Source organism: Ovis aries, chromosome 15, assembly GCF_016772045.2.
Source record: "Ovis aries strain OAR_USU_Benz2616 breed Rambouillet chromosome 15, ARS-UI_Ramb_v3.0, whole genome shotgun sequence".
Taxonomy (NCBI): Eukaryota; Metazoa; Chordata; class Mammalia; order Artiodactyla; family Bovidae; genus Ovis; species Ovis aries.
In genome coordinates, this window is record NC_056068.1 from 79,061,997 (window position 1) to 79,083,431 (window position 21,435).

The 21,435-nt window shown below is 39.3% G+C and overlaps 1 protein-coding gene across 1 annotated transcript; it reads left to right on the forward strand.

Annotated features, from left to right (window-relative positions):
- The first annotated feature begins 11,923 nt into the window (after nucleotides 1–11,923).
- Nucleotides 11,924–12,865, forward strand: LOC101119160 (olfactory receptor 5AK2-like). Its single transcript, XM_015100825.3, has one exon. It carries the CDS (start codon nucleotides 11,924–11,926, stop codon nucleotides 12,863–12,865), a length of 942 nt encoding a protein of 313 aa, XP_014956311.2.
- The last annotated feature ends 8,570 nt before the right edge of the window (nucleotides 12,866–21,435 follow it).

Consider the following 21,435-nt stretch of genomic DNA (forward strand, 5'->3'; position numbering starts at 1 on the left):
GGCCACACATGATGAAGAATACACATTTAACAGGATCAACTCAAAAAAGTCACCATCACAGAGAAAACAGTCCATAGAAACCATCCCTGAAAAGCACAGGCATTAGAATTACTATATAAGACTTTAAACTGAACATGATTCTCTGGGGCCTGAGTGCACCATCTTTCTAGTCTGCTGACTTTCTGAATAAACTCTTCCTTGTCCCAAAAACTTGTTTCTCGATTTTTTGCCCTATGGTGCTGTAAGCAGTACAAGCTTGGACTAGGTAACAATTTTGGGAGAGCCTTCCACGGGCTTTGCTGCTTGTGGCCAGCTGCCCCCAACCCCCTTGTCACTCTGGTTGGGAGATTTCTGTGTAAGGCCCTAGTAACTGCTGATACCACTCGTCACTTCAAAATTCCCCAAAGTGGCACCAGCTGTACCAGCACTTGGCAGTTGGAGTAAGGAATCAACACTGGGGAGAGGACAAACTCCCTTCAGTGGGATTAAGGTACCTGCCAAGATGTTCCACTTCAAGGCCCACAACTGCTGCAGATGTTAGAGAGATCCTTGAGGAGGAGTCTCCCTGTGTCCTTAAAGAGATCAAGCCCTGAGTCTTTGGAGTGGGAGCACTGACTCTAAGACCCTAGACCACCAGAGAATGAACCCCACGGATTATCAGATACTGAGAACTCACACAAGGGAAACCACTAGAATCTAAGACTCGGCATCACCCAAACACCTCATCTAAACAACAAACAAAAACAAGAACCCAACCATCACCAGATAAGATTACCACATCACCCAGCCTTGCCCATCAGAGGAAAAACAAACACACAAAAAGCAAACAAACAACAACAAAAATCTCACGCTATATGAAGCTTAAACAAATAACTGGACCAACTGCAGGAGGGCAGAAACCAAAAGGAAGAAAAAATTCAACCGTGAAGCCTGGGAAAAAGAGAGCTGAAACACAGTAAGGTAAAAAAATAATAACAATAATGAAACAGCAGAGAAATACTACACAAATGGAAAAAAAAAAAACAAATAAATGAAGAAGAAATAGGCAAACTACCTGAAAAAAAATTCAGAATAATGATAGTAAAGATGATTGAAAACAATATGGAAAAAATGCAAGAATCAATTAACGAAGACCTAGAAGACTTAAAGGATAAACATACAGAGACAAACAACGCAATTACTGAAATTAAAAGTACTCTAGAAGGAATCAATAGCAGAATATCTGAAGATATTAAGATAAAATGGTAGAAATAATTTCTGAAGAGCAGAATAAAATACAAAGAATGAAAAGAACTGAGCATAGTTTCAGAGACCTCTGGGACAATATCAAATGCACCAACATTTAATTACAGTGGTCCCAGAAGAAGAAGAGAAAAAGAAAGAGTATGAGAAATTTTCTGAAGAGATTACAGTTGAAATTTTCCCCAACATGGAAAAGGAAATAGTCAGTCAAGTTCAAGAAGTGCAAAGAGTCCCATACAGGATAAACAGAAGGAGAAACACACCAAGACTAATCAAACTAACAAAGACTAAACACAGGAAAGAATATTAAAACCAGCAAGGGAAAAGCAACAAGTAACATACAAGGGAAACCCCATACGTTTAATAGCTGGTCTTTCAGCAGAAACTGCAGGCCAGAAGGGAATAAAATAAAATAATGAAAGGGGAAAATCTACACCCAAGATTGCTGTACCTGGCAAGGATCCCATTCAAAATTGATGGAGAAATGAAAAGCTTTTCACACAAGCAGAACTTAAGAGAATTCAATACCACTAAACCAGCTTTACAACAAATGTTAAAGGGACTTATATAGTCAAGAAACACAAGAGAAGAGATCTACAAAATCAACCCCAAACAATTAAGAAAATGGCAATAGGAACATATCTATAAATAATTAATTTAAATGTAACTGGATTAAATACTCCAACCAAAAGACACAAGCAGGCTGAATGGATACAAAAACAAGACCCATATATGTGCTGTCTACAAGAAACCCACCTCAGACCTCAAGACACATATAGACCGAAAATGAGAGGATGGAAAAATATATTCCATGCAAATGGGAAGCAAAAGAAGCTGGAGTAGCAATCCTCATATCAGACAAAATAGACCTTAAAATAAAGAAGATTGCAAGTGATAAGGAAGGATACTACCTAATGATCAAGGCATCAGTCCAAGAGGAAGACATAACAATTGTAAATATCTGTGCACCCAACATAGGAGCACCTCAGTACATAAGACAAACACAAACAAATATAAAAGGAGAAACTGACAGTAACACAATAATAGGAGGAGACTTTAGCACCCCACTCACACCATGGACAGATCATCAAAACAGAAAATTCATAAGGAAACACAAGTCTTAAAAGATACGTTAGATGAGATGGATCTCATTGATACCTTCAGGACAGTCCATCCAAATGCAGAAGAATACACCTTCTTCTCAAATGCACATGGAACATTCTTCAGGATAGACCACATCTTGAGTCATAAATCAAACCTCAGTAAATTTAAGAAAGTTGAAACTGTGTCAAGCATCTTCTCCCACTACAAAGCTATGAGACTAGATATCAATTACAAAAAAAAAAACTGTAAAAACCACAAACACATGCAGGCTAAACAATACATTTCTAAACAACCAACAGGTTACTGAAGAAATCAAAAGGGAAATCAAAATATTTCTAGAAACAATGGCAATAAAAGCAGGACAACTCAAAACCTATGGGATGCAACAAAAGAAGTTCCCAGAGGGAAGTTTGTAACAGTACAATCCTACCTCAAGAAACAAGAAAGACATCAAATATACAACCAAACTTTACACCTAAGGCAACTGGAAAACGAAGACCAGGAAAACCCCAAAATTAGTAGAAGAAAATAAATCATAAGTATCAGAGCAGAAAGAAGAGAAAAAGAAATGAAAGAAACAATAGTAAAGATTAATGAAACTAAAAGCTGGTTCTTGGAGAAGATAAACAAAATTGACAGACCTTTAGCCAGACTCATCAAGTGAAAAAGAGAGAAGAGTCAAGTCAACATTATTAGAAACGAAAAAGGAGAGGTTACAACAGACAATGCAGAAATACAAAGGATTATGAGACTATTATGAACAATTATATGGCAATAAAATGGATAACTTCTAAGAAATGGACAGATTCTTAGAAAAGTTCAATTTTCCAAGACTGAGCCAGGAAGAAATAGAAATTATGAACAACCCAAATATGAGCACTGAAATTGAAGCTGTGATCAAAAATCTCCCAAAAAACAAAAGCCCAGGACCAGATGGCTTCACAGGAGAATTCTATCAAACATTTATCCTTTTAAAACTCTCTCAAAAAACTGCAGAGGAAGGAACCCTTCCAAACTCATTCTAAGAGGCCATCATCACCCTGATACCAAAACCGGACAGAGACAAAACAAAATAAGAAAACTACAGGCCAGTATCACTGATGAAGATAGATGCAAAAATCCTCAACAAAATTTTAGCAAACAGAATTCAGCAACACATCAAAAAGCTCATACACCATGATCAAGTTGGGTTTATTCCAGGGATGCAAGGATTCTTCAGTATATGCAAATCAATCAATGTGATATACCAAATTAACAAATTGAAAGGTAAAAACTATATGATAATCACAACAGTTGCAGAAAAAGCCTTTGACAAAATTCAGCACCCACTTATGATTAAAACTCTTCAAAAAGTGGGCACAGAAGGAACCTACCTCAACATAGTAAAGGCCATATATGATAAGCCCACAGCAAACATTCTCAACAGTGAAAAACAAAAAGCATTCCCCCTAAGATTAGGAAAAAGACAAGGGTATCCACTTTCACCACTATTATTCAACATAGTTCTGGAAGTCTAAGCTACAGCAATCAGAGAAGAAAAAGAAATAAAAGGAATCCAGATTGGAAAAGAAGTAAAGCTCTCACTGTTTGCAGATGACATGATACTGTACATAGAAAACCCTAAAGATAGAATCAGAAAATTACTAGAGCTCATCAGTGAATTTAGCAAAGTTGCAGATACTAAATCAATGCACAGAAATCACTTGCATTTCTATATACTAAAAATGAAAAATCAGAAAGAGAAATTAAGGAATCAATCCCATTCACCATTGCAACAAAAAGAATTAAACGTCTAGGAATAAACTTGCCTAAGGCGACAAAAGTACTGTACACAGAAAATTATAAGACACTAATGAAAGAAATCAAATATGACATAAACAGATGGAGAAATAGTCCATGTTCTTGGGTAGGAAGAATCAGTATTGTGAAAATGACTTCACTACCAAAGGCAATCTACAGACACAATGCAATCCTATCAAATTACCAATGGCATTTTTCACAGTACTAGAACAAAAAATTTCACAGTTCATATGGAAACACAAAAGACCCTGGATTGCCAAAGCAATCTTGAGAAAGCAGAATGGAGCTGGAGGAATCAAAGCTACAGTCATCAAGGCAGCATGGCACTGGAACAAAAACAGAAATATAGACCAATGGAGCAAGATAGAAAGCCCAGAAATAAACACACACACCTATGGGTACCTTATTTTTGACAAAAGAGGCAATATACAATGGGGCAAACACAGCCTCTTCAATAAATGGTGCTGGGAAAACTGAACAGCTACTTGTAAAAGAATGAAATTAGAACACTTCCTAACACCATAGACAAAGATAAACTCAAAATTGGTTAAAGACTTAAATGTAAGACCAGAAACGATAAAACTTTTAGAGGAAAACATAGGCAGAACTCTCGATGACATAAATCAGAGCAAGATCCTCTACGACCCACCTCCTACAGTAATGGAAATAAAAACCAGAGTAAACAAATAGGACCCGATTAAACTTAAAAGCTTTTGCCAGCAAAGGAAATTATAAGCAAGGTGAAAGGACAATCCACAGAAAGTTGAGAAAATAAAAGAAACAGCTGACAAAGGACCTTTGAGTCAGCTCCAATGAGGTGGATGAACCTAGAATCTATTATACAGAATGAAGTAAGTCAGAAAGAGACAGATAAATATCATCTTCTAATGCATATATAGGGGATATAGAAAAACAGTACTTAAGAATTTATTTACAGGGCAGCAATAGAAAAACAAACATAGCGAATAGATATATGGAAATGGGGAGAGGGGAGGAGAGGGTGAGATGTATGGAAAGAGTAACAGGGAAACTCACATTACCATATGTAAAATAGACAGCCAACGGGAATTTGCTGTATGGCTCAGAAAAGTCAAACAGGGGCTCTTTGTCAACCTAGAGGGGCAGAATGGGGAGTGAGATGGGAAGGAGGTTCAAAAGAGAGGGGATATATGTATACCTATGGTTGATTCATGTTGAGGTTTGACAGAAAAGAAAACTCTGTAAGGCAATTATCTTTCAATTAAAAAATAAATAAATCAGAAAAGACTTTATCAACTATCTTTATGCCAATAAAAAGGTAATTTATTATGAAAAAAAGCATAAAACAATATCAGACAGTGAAAAAAAGTTGAAAATCTATATAGAAGGTCCTTAAGAAAATAGAGGCCCCAAAACCACCAGAACTAACAGAAGTCTAATGCATAGAATGTCTCTGCATATGGAACATTTCTCCAGTATAAACCATACATTAGACCACAGAACATATGTCAATGAATTTTGAAAGACTGAAATCACACAAAGTCTTATCACTGACCACAATGGAAAGAAACTAGAAATCAAAACAGAAGAAAAACTGGAACACTCACAAGTGAGTCAAAGTCGCTCAGTCATGTCTGACTCTTTGTGACCCCATGGACTATGGAATTCTCCAGGCCAGAACACTGGAGTGGGTAGCCTTTCCCTTCTCCAGGGGATCTTCCAAACCCAGGAATCTAACCAGGGTCTCCTGCGTTGCAGGCGAATTCTTTACCAACTGAGCTATCAGGGGAGCTCTATGTAGCAATTCAGCAACACAATCTAACCACCAGGTAAAAGAAGAAATCAAAGGGAAATTTAAAAATACTCTAATGATGAGTGCGTTGAGTGAAAACAAAAACACAATATAACAAAACGTATGAGATGCAGTGAAAGCTGCACTCAGAGGGAAATTTACAGCTGTGAATGTCACATTAACAATGAAGAAATATCCCGTCAATAATCAAGTATTATACCATTGCTTGTGTGAGTGCTAAGTTGCTCCAGTCATGTCCAACTCTTTGTGACTCTATGGAGTGTAGCCTGCCTGGCTCCTCTGTCCATGGGATTTTCCAGGCAAGAACACTGTTAAGGAGCTAAAAAATAAAAGAAGCAAATGAAACTCAAGGCCAACATGAAGGAAATAATAAATGCTTGTCACATGACCCATCAATTCCACTCCGTATTTATCCACAAGAAGTGAAGACATATGTTCAAAACATAAAAATGTTCTTAATCATCTTTATTCATAATATCCAAGTATGGAAGCAAGAAAAATGTTCATTAAGTGGTGAATTAAATACATAAACAAATTGTAGAATATTAATTCAATGGAATACAATACAGCAATAGAAATTAATGAATACATACAACACCACAGCTAAATCTGAAATCATATCTATGGTTTCCTGTAAAAGAGTTAATGACTGGGGAAAAGCATGAGATTTTTTTCATGATGAAAACTTCTTTTATTTTTAGTCTGGTAATAATCTCGTGGATATATACTTTCTAAACTCAAAAAAAAGACCTTAAAATGAGTATGCTTTATTGCATGTAAATCATGCCTCAACAAAGATGATTTTGCAAAATATATTTATTTTTAAATAACATGACTCTTTTCTAGAAAACCCAGAGAATCAACTGTTATAAACAACAGGGAAATTCAGCAAGAAGTCTAGTTAAAAGTTGCTCCACATAAATTAATAATAATGCTTAAAACAATAAATTATGGAAGAACATAAATTTCTCCTTGGAAAGACCCAAAAATAAACTTAAAAAGAAATGAAAAACAGCTCATGAAGAAATCTATAAAAAGCAGACTTCACCAAATTGAAATATTCTCCCATTCCTTGGCAGATCCTCATATGTTAATACAAATTTGATATGAACCCAATAAATAAACAAATAGAATATTTTGTTGAATGGCAGTAAATTGTAAACTGATTCTGCATTTTGTGTGAAGAAAATGACAAACACTGGTGGTCAAAAATTTAGGGGCTATAAAAAAAATAATAAGGCAAAAATAACCCAGCCAGCTACTGAGACATTATGGAGCTATAATAAAATGATGTGGTACTGAAACATGGGGAGACTGGAAGATCAATACAACAGATATGAAAGGCCAGGAATAGGTCCAAATCCATAAGATAAATTATTATGTGACCGTGGTGATACTGCAGCTATGTCATATAATCGATCATGCCATAAATAGTATTTTAAATGACTAGATATTTGGGGTGAGTAAAACTGGAAACATCTCACATGCTACATAAAAATAAATTTTAAATAGTTTGATTATTTACATTTTAAAGACAATTAAAGGAAATGTTTAATTTTTTAAACCTTGGAGTGAAAGCCTTTATAAACATGACTCAAAACGCAAAGTAAACTTGTTCTACGAGATTCCGTTTTCTCATAGCAAAGCACCCCATTAGCAAAGCAAAACAATGAGTATTGGGACATACATATTTGCAGTTCTTACAAGGAAGGGTACTTGACTCAAAATATCAGTATAAAATCAAACAAAATACTTTATCAAGAGGGCAGCATAGGTAAACAGATAATTCACAGAACAAGAAATGTTACTTTTTCGTGAACATGTGGAAAGATGCTCAACTTGACTCAGAAGAAAAAGACAAACTGAGACGTACTGTTTTCATCTATCTGGTGACAAAGTGTATAAAAGTTTCTCAGCATTGGGCTGGATATCTAGAGAAATACCCTGGATTTTCTAGAAGTGATTTTAATTGATAGCACCTCCTTCTGGAGGGCAGTTGGATAATAACTACCCAGAGACTCAGAGATTCCTCGCTTAAATACCTTCGGGTCCTAAAGGTATATTCAGAATTATGCACACTAGCACATTTATTATAGCATTGTTTTTATTAGTAGGGTTGGAAACCATATTTGTCTGCCAATCGTGCGTGACAGTGGTCTGAATAAATTAAGGAATGCTGCTATTCCATGAAATACAATCATGAAAAAGAGTGAGATTTGACGATAGAGGATGAGATGGCTGGAGGGCATCACCAACTCAACGGACATGAGTTTGAGCAAGTTCCAGGAGATGGTGAAGGACAGAGAAGCCTGGTGTGCTGCTGTCCATGGGGTCGCAGAGAGCTGGACACGACTGAGTGGCTGAATAAGAGCAACACCTGGTTACTCAGGGGTATTAAGTGAGTATGCACTGAAAACGATGTGTGTATGCTGCCACTTGTGTGAGCGAAGATAAAGAACACAAATATTAACATGTTTACAAGTGTAATGCAATGTTTGTATCTGGAAATATGACAGAAGAATTTAACAGTGGTGATCTTCAGAGAGGCAAACTAGAGATTGGGAATCAAGGGATAGAAGGAGACTCGGCTCTCACTCTATGCACTTTTACACACCTGAATTATTAACCGTGTGGACCAGGTGGTTTACCACCACGCCCGCCCCACCACACACACACACACACACACACACACACACACACACACACACACACACACAAGGCAAGGAGACAGGAGGAGGGAGGCAGGAAGAAAGGAAAAACGAAAGAAGCAGGGAGGAAGGAAGGAACAAAGGGGAAAAAAGGAGTGGGGAGGATGAAGACGAGGAGGAGAGGGAGGCAGAGAAGCAAAATAAAAAGCAATTTGTCAGAAGCAGGACAACCTTCAAAAACAAAAGCAAACAGTCCCTGCTGGCAGGAACACACAATGGATCTGTCCCCTCTGGAAAACTGAACTTTTCTTCAGCAGAAAATAGCTATTAAACACTGTTTTCCCATTTTCTCCACTGAGATGGAAAGCTCAGTGTCAGAACCTCAGGCTCCCGAGGGATGTAGCATTAATCCCCTAAGCCCCAGCTAGAAACTCCCTGATGGGAAGGAACCACACAGAGAGACTTGGTGAGCCGTCAGCCTCCACCAGTTGCAGGAAGAGAATCTGGAGGCTGCTCTTAAGTAAGTAAAGCCACATAATTTCCGTTTTTCAGCATCAGCTGCATATCATTGCTGTGTGTCCAGGAAGTGACCGAGAAAAGGGTCAGGGCCAAAGTTCCATGTGCCCCAGGACCAGGATGAATAGACTGGAAATGGAGTGAGGGAACTCAGTTGCCTGGATAAGGACATCAGTGATTAAATAATGAAATAACTCGATCGATCAATAGGTCAGTCAGTCAGTATTTACACCCTTAATGTATTATTTGCATGTGTTATGATGGCTACTTGATGAACACTAATTCAATACCTGCCCATTTGCTGGGAAGTTTACATAAATTTACTTATTGATCTTCACGATTCTGCAAAACAGGCTTCACTTTTTCCCCTTCATTTTCATGAAGTTTTGTTTTGAAATAAGCATGCATTTACAAAAAGTTTCAAAGATAGTACCGAGAGGTCCCGTGTGTTCTTTACCAAGTTTTCCTTCCAAGGCTGTATCTTACATAACTATAGTATGACATCGAACCAGGATTTTTATATTGGTATATGTGACTTTGTGTGTACAGCTCTATGCCATTTGATCACATCTGCAGATCTGTGTTACGACCACTACTATCAAGATGTGGATATACCCTATGTCAGATTCAATAGACCTCCCTCATGCTTCACCTTGTAATCACATCAATCCCCTCCTGATACCACTCTGACAATCTGTTCTCCATCCCTATAATGTCATTTTGAAAATATTATAAAAGGAAACATCTGATGCTATGTGACCTTCGTTAAGATTGGCTCTCTTTCTCTTAGCATAATGCTTTTGGCATTCATCCAGTTGCTTGAGAGTGTCAGCAATCCACGTCTCTTTATTGATGAGCAATATTTCACAGTGTGGATGTACCACCATTTCTTTAACCAGTCACCTATTGGAGGACAGTTTGGTTGTTTACAGTTTGGGGTTATTACAAATGAAGCTGTTATGAAACAAGTTTTTGGTATCATCATCACTTTTATTTTAGCCACTCCATTGGATGTGTAGTGATATCTCACTGTATTCTAAATTTGCATTTTCCTTTTGTCTGCTGATATTGGATATCTTTTCATGTGCTTACCTATCTGTTGTAGCCCTCTTTGGTGAATCACCTATGTCATTACCCACTTTTACTTTGTTTTGTTATTTTTTAATGTTGAGATTGACAGTTTTTTATACACTCTGGAAATGAGTCTTTTGTCAAAAACATTTTATCAGTTTGAGTGAATGTGGAAACCTTATTTCCCTTTGCATCTCTTTACTCTCTCTATTTGGAATGTGTTAATACTTGTCATAAATATTCCTTCCACATACATTGAGAACCACATTATACAGGGTCAAAGTTTTATTTTAGCTGTCAAACATAGTTTATAAAACTTAAGAGAAGGTAAGTCTACTGTGTTTATCCATATCTTCGCTTTCCATGCTCTCTCTCATTTCTTTATATTCCAAGATTCTTCCTTTTAATTCAATTAAAAGAAAGAGTTAAATGGATAGGAAAACATGATGGAACTGTATGCTCTGTATCATTTCAAAGAAATGATATATGTTTGTTAAAAGAAAGGGGAAGATTTAGTGTGAAAACACTAATCAAAGGATTGAAAGGGTGGCTATATTGATATCACACAAAGTAGACTTTACAGCAAAGAAAACTGCCAAGGACAGTGAGAGATGTTATGTTGCGGTAACCGAGCCAGGGCAATGGCAATCCTAAAGGCACAGGCGCCAAGCTGGTTTGTCAGCAACTACTTCCAGAGTAAACACATCGCAATTATTCAAAAGAAAAATAGACCAAAGAAAGTGTGAATGTTTAGCTTCTTTTTGATCCGAGCTGTGTGTTTTAGCTCTTTGAATCAAAGAAGCATACTAAAGAAAAATAAATAAATGCAGCGTCTACATTTTCCTACATCTCATAAATCTCTTCATTCATTGATCTCCTCACTCGCTCGTTTATTCACGTATCCAGTTAACCACTGTTTGTAGAGGTAGGAACTTTCCCTAACGGCTGTGTTCTTGGAACCTACAATCTATGGGAAAATAGAAATCAACCAAAGATGTAGAAATAATCTTACAAATAATTACTAAAACTGATATAGATCCTAAGGAACAAGACCCGTGGCAGGAGGAAATGATACATTTGTGTGAAAACAATCCTGGAGGAAGAGTCATTCAAACTGAGACCACCGAAAAGTAAGAGCTGACAGTGGAAATGCTGATAGAAATAGAAAATGGGCCGCAGAGTATTTAAGGCAGGAGGAGGAACGTGCCAGGCCGGAGGAGCCAGAAATGGAGGAGAGCAGGAACAAGGGGAGTCAGGGGTGCTGGGTGCGTAATAGCAAGGAAACGAGAGATGTAAGATGCAGACCGGGAGGAAAGTGGAGCGAAACTGCACAGAATTCTACGGAAGTGTCAAGATTTTTGGATAAAAGAGTTTGTCTTTTGGTATATTGTAGTCTTTTAATAAAATTATATGGTGAGTAAAAGGAAGCAAAAATAAATAGAAATGTTTCTATGTGATCTTTCTAAGACATATTTATGAACCAGAAGCTAAGAACACAGCTTCAGGTCCATGGCCATTTCCCAAAACGGTGTGTCAACTTCTTGAAGTCGGGGAGCTAGCTTTGGCCACCTGTATGTTAGCCTTTAAAGTCCAAGTAAATTATGCCATGGGAAATATGCTTTGATTCCACTGAAAAACCAAGCATTATGGCATTTCCAATTGCAAAATTAGTCTAAGAATCACAATGGCCTTCCCTTTCTCTGTTCTTCTTTCTTTGCCACTTTTAAACTGATATTTAATTTTGCCAGCCATGGAGCAGAACAATGGCACTTCAGTAACTGAATTCCTTCTCCTGGGATTCGCTGCTCAGCGCACGTCTTGGCACGTCCTCTTCACAGTATTTCTGGTGATCTATGCGGCCACCCTGGTGGGTAACATTGGCATGATCCTCCTCATCAAGACTGACTCTTCCCTTCACACCCCCATGTACTTTTTCCTCCAAAATTTGGCTTTTGTTGATCTTTGCTATGCCTCTGCTATCACGCCCAAAATGTTGCAGAATTTTGTGGGCACAAAACAATCCATCTCATTCATGGGATGTTTGGTGCAGTTACTGGTCTATGGGGCTTTTATAACGAGCGACAGCTACATCCTGGCGGCGATGGCAGTGGACCGTTACGTGGCCATCTGCGACCCTCTCCACTACCCAGCACTCATGTCCCGGAGGGTCTGCATTCAACTCTTGATTGGTTCTTACTTCATGGGTTTCCTAAATGCCTCTGTAAATGTAGGTTTTACTTTCTCACTGGACTTTTGCAAATCCAATAAAATTAACCACTTTTTCTGTGATGAGCCCCCAATTCTGGCCCTCTCATGCTCTGACATTTATTTCAACGTCATGGTGCTAGCAGCCTTTGTGGGGTTTAACTTGACGTTCACCGTGTCCGTCGTCATCTTTTCCTACATATTTATCCTGGCTGCCATCCTGAAGATCGCTTCTGCTGCAGGGCGGAAGAAAGCCTTCTCCACCTGTGCCTCCCACCTGACCGCTGTCACCATCTTCTGTGGGACACTCTCTTACATGTATCTGCACCATCGCACTGCAGAGTCTCAAGAGCAAGAAAAAATGGCTTCTGTGTTTTATGGGGTTGTGATCCCCATGTTAAACCCCCTCATCTACAGCCTGAGGAACCAAGAAGTGAGAGAAGCCCTTAAAGTGATAGGAAAAAAATACTTCAGGTGTAATGCTTGATTTTGGGTTCTCCACACCACACGAACAGTGCCAGTTTTTAAGAGATCAAAACAAAGAGCCAAACAGCATAAAGCTGCTCAACTTATTAACATGGAAATTTAAAGTAACAGTAAGATAGCTGCCTTACCCCAATATGACTGGCAAAAATTGAAAAAGAATAACAATGCCTATTAATCGCTGTGATGTAAGGAAAAAGGATGCTCCCAGATACCATTATCTCACCACCATTTCCTGCCAATTTCTGCCCTGGGAGTAATTTCTCCTTCCATTGAACCCATAGTGCTTCTCTTGTTTCAATAAATATTATTTATTTATCACTTCTTATATAAATTATTTATTAAATATAAGATCTTCACTGTCAATTATAAGCAGTTGAAATACACTTTCTTTCATGACCTTTTAACATCTGGTATAGAGCCTTAGACGCAGTAGGTAGTCTATGAATATTGAATGGACGGATGGATGGATGAATAATGATTAAAAAAAATACTATGAACAGCTTTCTAACTGGAAGTTAGGTGAGGATATAGCCTACCCTTATGGTCTCTAAATAGCAGTCTGTGGCTAGCAGCATTCAATGACCAGGAAAAGCTTTTAAAGTGTCAATTACTACACTCCAGTCCTAGAGGTATCAATTCACTAATATCAGATGGAGCCCAATATCTTTAAGTATCTACATATATAGAATTGTAGATACTAGAATTGTAGATGCTTTAATTTCATGCTTCACTAGAAAGCTCCCCTCGTCCAAGGTAAGGAGCAGCGGCTGTGCTTTGCTGGAGCAGCCGTGAAGAGATACCTCATACCCAAGGTAAGAGAAACCCAAGTAAGATGGTAGGTGTTGCAAGAGGGCATCAGAGGGTAGACAGACCATACACACAGAAAACTAGTCAATCTAATCATACTAGGACCACAGCCTTGTCTAACTCAATGAAACCAAGCCATGCCCATGGGGCAACCCAAGATGGGTGGGTCATGGTGGAGAGGTCTGACAGAATGTGGTCCACTGGAGAAGGAAATGGCAAACTACTTCAGTATTCTTGTCTTGAGAACCCCAGGAACAGTATGAAAAGGCAAGATGATAGGATACTGAAAGAGGAACTCCCAAGGTCGGTAGGTGCCCAATATGCTCCTGGAGATGAGTGGAGAAATAACTCCAGAAACAATGAAGGGATGGAGCCAAAGCAAAAACAATACCCAGCTGTGGATGTGACTGGTGGTAGAAGCAAGGTCCGATGCTGTAAAGAGCAATATTGCATAGGAACCTGGAATGTCAGGTCCATGAATCAAGGCAAATTGGAAGTGGTCAAACAGGAGATGGCAAGAGTGAACGTCGACATTCTAGGAATCAGTGAACTAAAATGGACTGGAATGGGTGAATTTAATTCAGATGACCATTATATATACTACTGCAGGCAGGAATCCCTCAGAAGAAATGGAGTAGCCATCATGGTCAACAAAAGAGCCCGAAATGCAGTACTTGGATGCAACCTCATAAACGACAGAATGATATCTGTTCATCTCCAAGGCAAACCTTTCAATATCACAGTTATCCAAGTCTATGCCCCAATCAGTAACACTGAAGAAACTGAAGCTGAACAGTTTTATGAAGACCTACAAGACCTCTTAGAACTAACACGAGAAAAAGATGTCCTTTTCATTATAGGGGACTGGAATGCAAAAGTAGGAAGTCAAGAAACACCTAGAGTAACACGCAAATTTGGCCTTGGAATGCGGAATGAAGCAGGGCAAAGACTAATAGAGTTTTGCCAAGAACATGCACTGGTCATAGCAAACACCCTCTTCCAACAACACAAGAGAAGACTCTGCACATGGACATCACCAGATGGTCAACACCGAAAGCAGATTGATTATATTCTTTGCAGCCAAAGATGGAGAAGCTCTATACAGTCAACAAAAACAAGACCGGGAGTTGACTGTGGCTCAGATCATGAACTCCTTATTACCAAATTCAGAAAGAAATTGAAGAAAGCAGGGAAAACCGCTAGACCATTCAGGTATGACCTAAATCAAATCCCTTCTGATTATACAGTGGAAGCGAGAAATAGATTTAAGGGCCTAGATCTGATAGATAGTGTGCCTGATGAACTATGGAATGAAGTTCATGACATTGTACAGGAGACAGGGATCAAGACCATCCCCATGGAAAAGAAATGCAAAAAAGCACAATGGCTGTCTGGGGAGGCCTTACAAATAGCTGAGAAAAGAAGAGAAGTGAAAAGCAAAGGAGAAAAGGAAAGATATAAGCATCTGAATGCAGAGTTCCAAAGAATAGCAAGAAGAGATAAGAAAGCCTTCTTCAGTGATCAATGCAAAGAAATGGAGGAAAAGAACAGAATGGGAAAGACTAGAGATTTATTCAAGAAAACTAGAGATACCAAGGGAACGTTTCATGCAAAGATGGGCTCAATAAAGGACAGAAATGGTCTGGACCTAACAGAAGCAGAAGATATTAAGAAGAGGTGGCAAGAATATACAGAAGAACTGTACAAAAAGATCTTCATGACCCAGATAATCATGATGGTGTGATCACTAATCTAGAGCCAGACATCTTGGAATGTGAAGTCAAGTGGGCCTTAGAAAGCATTGCTATGAACAAAGCTAGTGGAGGTGATGGAATTCCAGTGGAGCTGTTTCAAATCCTGAAAGATGATGCTGTGAAAGTGCTGCACTCAATATGCCAGCAAATTTGGAAAACTCAGCAGTGGCCACAGGACTGGAAAAGGTCAGTTTTCCTTCCAATTCCAAAGAAAGGCAATGCCAAAAAATGCTCAAACTACCACACAATTGCACTCATCTCACACGCTAGTAAAGTAATGCTCAAAATTCTCCAAGCCAGGCTTCAGCAATATGTGAACCGTGAACTTCCTGATGTTCAAGCTGGTTTTAGAAAAGGCAGAGGAACCAGAGATCAAATTGCCAACATCTGCTGGATCATCGAAAAAGCAAGAGAGTTCCAGAAAAACATCTATTTCTGCTTTATTGACTATGCCAAAGCCTTTGACTCTGTGGATCACAATCAACTGTGGAAAATTCTGAGAGAGATGGGAATACCAGACCACCTGACCTGCCTCTTGAGAAATCTGTATGCAGGTCAGGAAGCAACAGTTAGAACTGGACATGGAACAACAGACTGGTTCCAAACAGGAAAAGGAGTGCGTCAAGGCTATATATTGTCACCCTGCTTATTTAACTTCTATGCAGAGTACATCATGAGAAACGCTGGGCTGGAAGAAGCACAAGCTGGAATCAAGATTGCCAAGAGAAATATCAATAACCTCAGATATGCAGATGACACCACCCTTATGGCAGAAAGTGAAGAAGAACTAAAAAGCCTCTTGATGAAAGTGAAAGAGGAGAGTGAAAAAGTTGGCCTAAAGCTCAACATTCAGAAAATGAAGATCATGGCATCTGGTCCCATCACTTCATGGGAAATAGATGGGGAAACAGTGGAAACAGTGTCAGACTTTATTTTTTGGGGCTCCAAATCACTCCAGATGATGATTGCAGCCATGAAATTAAAAGACGCTTACTCCTTGGAAGGAAAGTTATGACCAACCTAGATAGCATATTCAAAAGCAGAGACATTACTTTGCCAACTAAGGTCCGTCTAGTCAAAGCTATGGTCTTTCCTGTGGTCATGTATGGATGTGAGAGTTGGACTGTGAAGAAGGCTGAGCGCCGAAGAATTGATGCTTCTGAACTGTGGTGTTGGAGAAGACTCTTGAGAGTCCCTTGGACTGCAAGGAGATCCAACCAGTCCATTCTGAAGGAGATCAGCCCTGGGATTTCTTTGGAAGGAATGATGCTAAAGCTGAAACTCGAGTACTTTGGCCACCTCATGGGAAGAGTTGACTCATTGGAAAAGACTCTGATGCTGGGAGGGATTGGGGGCAGGAGGAGAAGGGGACGACCGAGGATGAGATGGCTGGATGGCATCACCGACTCGATGGATGTGGGTCTGAGTGAACTCCAGTAGTTGGTGATGGACAGGGAGGCCTGGCGTGCTGCGATTCATGGGGTCACAAAGAGTTGGACACGACTGAGAGACTGAACTGAACTAGAAAGCAGTTTTTTTTTTTAATTTAAATTTATTTATTTTAATTTAAGAGGACAGGATTTAGAATCTTTTGGAATGTAGTTTATGTCCCAACCATGCTGTTCCCCAGAAGTGTTTTTTTGGAAGTTAACTGATTTTTCAAGCCTTCTTTCTTCTAGTAACATGTATCTCATGAGATTTTTCAATGTGCTTGTTCGCTTCTTTGTTAAGAACAGAAAAGATAATGCATATAAATTGTATTTCCTGGGACTCATAAATTCTAGATAAATGTTCAAAGTAATAAGTGGTGTGTGTGTGTGTGTGTGTGTGTGTGTGTGTGTGTGTGTGTGTGTGTGTGTTCAGTTGCTCAGTTATGTCTGGTTCTTTGCAGTCCTATAGTGTATAGCCCACCAGGTTCCTCTGTCCATGGAATTTTCCAGGCAAGAATATTGGAATGGGTTGCCATTTCCTACTCCAATGAGTAGTAACAAGTACTTTCAACATGGGTATGACAGATAATACAAGAACAACTCATCACACACACACACACACACACACACACACACACACACACACACTCAGAGTCGAAAAGAACTCTCTGAAGATTTGCAACATGAAAACTTTCCCCTCTGGGAAACTCCTCTCTCCTTCAGCAGAAAACTAATAAAGGTTTTTTCCTTTGATTCTGTCTCAGCACCTGTAGTCACAGACACTCAAGGGAACAAGTAGTAATCTCATAGACTTTAGCTATGAACTCTCTCTGTGGGGAATTCATCTGGTGGGTAGCCAGCCTGCCCTAATCTGGGAAGAAAATCAAAAAACAGGTTGCATGTTTCCTATTTAGCTTTGCATAATTCTGGAACATGAGGACGAGAGTAAACTCTGTAGGATTAGTGCCAATACGCTAGCATAATTAACCCTAAGATTGAATAGAGCCATCTTATCATCAGCAAAAGAAACTATAAATGGAGAGAGAAAATTACTAATGGCATGGATAAATCACAGAATGTCCCTGAAGATGACAGCTAAAATATTAGCTAAAAATGTTCCCAACTGAACATAAACAACCCACACAGAATCTGAGCAATAAACACACAAGGCCATGACTGAGACGAGCCAAGACAGAAACAAGGGCCACCCTGTGAGTCTGTCTGAAATAAGAGTGAGATAAGCACTCTTAGCAACCAGAAAAACAGCTAAACGTCCCCCTTTTCCAAATGAAACGAGTAAATGCTCCTTCTTTACTCACTTTAATTTTCTCACCTCTTAGGTACAAATTACCAAAATATGCAATCACTGAAATCCTAAAAATAACTTCCTAAAGCCTTCTTAGACTCACCCAGCACAGGCCTAAACCTGCAAGAGGCCTTCCCAGGCTCCTCTTATCCAGCACTCTGGTCCCTCCCGGGATTATGTCTGTGCTTCTGCGGCTTGTTGGCCAGTGGGCATAGACAGCGTGAACTGCGGCAGGCGCGTCTACTATTTCTCTTGAACTTTACTCCTGCTGTTATCTGTTTTTGTTGCAAAAAGAAATTAATATGTGTCCATTTTTTTTAATTGAAGGATAATTGCTTTACAATATTGTGTTGGTTTCTGCCGTATGGCTTCCCTAGTGGCTCAGTAGGTAAAGAGTTTGCCTGCAATACAGGAGACCTGGGTTCAAGCCCTGGGTTGGGAAGATCCCCTGGAGAAGGGCAAGGCAACCCACTCCAGTATTCTCTTTGTTTTTTGTCTAAAAAAATGTAGTCACTTTTATAGAGGTATGATTCACATTCAGTAAAATGTGTACTTTGTACAAGTCAGTAATTCATGAGAAATGTATATTATTATGTGACCACCACCCAAATCAAAACATAAAATTGACATCACCCAAAAAAATTCCTTCCTGGTCCATTACAGTTAATCCTTTCCTATATGCGTATCCCCAGTCATCCTCTGATCTGATTCCCTCCATCACAGTTTGCTTCCTCTGGACTTTTTTTTATCTTAATTGGAGTCTAATTTCTTTACAATATTGTGGTGGTTTTTGCCAACATTCACATGAATCAGCCACGGCTGCACATGTGTGCCCCATCCTGAGCCCCCTCCCGCCTCCCTCCCCATCTCATCCCTCAGGGTAATCCCAGTGCACCAGCCCTGAGCACCCTGACTCATACATGGGACCTGGACTGTGGGAGAAGGCGAGGGTCGGATGATTTGAGAGAATAGCATTGAAACATGTATATTATCACATGTGAAATAGATCACCAGTCCAGTATTCTTGCCTGGAGAATTCCATGGACAGAGGAGCCTGGTGGGCTACAGTCCATGGGGTCACAAAGAGTCAGACATGACTGAGTAACTAACTTTAACTTTCTGCCATACAACAACACAAATTAGTCATAACTATATGTATATATATCCCCTCCAACTTGAGCCCACTTCAGACTCCCCATCCCATCCCTCTAGGTCATCACAGAGAGCCAGGCTGGGCTCCCTGTGTTATATAGCAGATTTCCAATGGCTATTTTTCATTATTTTTTAAATACAAGTGGTTAAAAAAAAAGTTGTATTCAAAAGTGTTTTCAAAGTTAAAAAACCTTAGCCCTACTTTCAGCTCATCAACTTACTTAGGTTGTTCATATATCCTTCCAGGTGGTGTTCTCCTCATGTAAACACACACACAGAAATTTTTTAATTAAAAATCAGCTCACACTCTACTTGTTTGTCAGCAAAATGCTTTACTCACTTAACAGTATGTCATTAACATTTTCCCCAAGAATAATATAGATCTCTCTCATTCTTATTATGGAGAAGGCAATGGCACCCCACTCCAGTACTCTTGCCTGGAAAATCCCATGGACGGAGGAGCCTGGTAGGCTGCAGTCCATGGAGTCGCTAGGAGTTGGACATGACTGAGAGACTTCACTTTCACTTTTCACTTTCATGCATTGGAGAAGGAAATGGCAACACTCCAGTGTTCTTGCCTGGAGACTCCCAGGGACGGAGGAGCCTGCTGGGCTGCCGTCTCTGGGGTCGCACAGAGTCGGACACGACTGAAGCAGCTTAGCAGCAGCATTCTTGTTAGGTGTTTCATAAAGGTACAAACTATGAATTAGCTCTGATTTGTTTCAGTATCACCCTGTCTATTGCCAAATTTTTGCTATTAAAAAAAAAAACTGTGATGCATAGAATCTTTGTGTTTCCAGTAAACTTTTCCCACCTTATCAAATAAGGTTATCAATCTGAGGTTGAGGGAACTTACAGGTCTATTAAACCACATATCTATTAAATATTAAATGGCAGTTCTAAGATTCAAATCTAGATTTTTCCAGCTTCAAAGCCTATCCATGTTTCATTGCAAGTAGTATAAGATAAAGTCTCAAAGTTGCTTTAAATACAATGTAATAGGATGCAATATAATTCGGACAATTTTAGAACATAGGTTTTATTCATCCAGTTAAAAGTCCCTTTCAAAACTCCCACTTCTGCTTGACATAGACTAACAGGAACTAGATTTATCCTCCTGCCGGAAACAAGAAAAGCTGGACAAAATATATGAAATATTAGTTTGCAAGGCACTTTACATCAGGCAGTAAAAGACAGTGGTTCCTGAGAAGCTAAAAACAAATAAGCCCTAAAATTTCCCCAGCTCTCTGTTTTAAGTTCTTAGACGACGGTGCAGCAAGGGAAGACTCGGGAAATGTTTAGTGGACTTCCTAAAGGAAATGGAGCTAAAAATTTGGAGAGAGCAAGGCAACTAAAGTTTGCATAATAGAATGCTGAAGACAGTGAGTTACACAGAGAAAGAACCCTGAGATCTGCAGAAGATCCCTCGTCAGTTACTTGTGAAAGTGCAAGTGTTGGTTGCTCAGTCGTGTCCAACTCTGCGACCCCAGGGACTGCAGCCCCCCAGGTTCCTCAGTCCATGGAATTCTCCAGGCAAGAACCCTGGAGTGGGTAGCCATTCCCTTCTCCAGGGAATCTTCCTGACTCAGGATTAAACCCATATCTCCTACAAGCTGGTGGATTCTTTACCATTTGAGCCACCAGGGAAGACTATCAGCTACTTAGCTGAGTACTAATCAGTACACACACGAAGAAATAATTTGAAGGAGGGAAAGAAATACTGAATAGATTATAGATAACAGTGCTTGAAGCTCACACAAGGCTGGGAATGCCGTCCGTCCCCACCACCCGAGTGAAAGAATCTCAAGATTCATGATGCATTGCATTGGGTAGCGCACACAGAAAGGCCTTGCCTCAGGAGCCCCAAAATAAACCCTGCTCCTGTTACAACTAGCAAATCTGCAAAGCAAGACTCAGACGGAGGCAGCAATTTCCAAGCAACTTAGTGTTGCTCCAGAGCAAAGCTCAGAATATTTATAAGTATATGAGGTTTTATACATATATACTTTATTATATAGTACATTTTATATTAGACCATATAAGTCTATGAAAATACCTACAAACATGAGATTTTATATATATACTTTATTATATAGTACATTTTATACTTATACCTATAAGT

What these genes read in the sequence shown, in the direction of transcription:
- LOC101119160 (XM_015100825.3), top strand. Translation starts at nt 11,924, where the DNA reads ATGGAGCAGAACAATGGCACTTCAGTAACTGAATTCCTTCTCCTGGGA.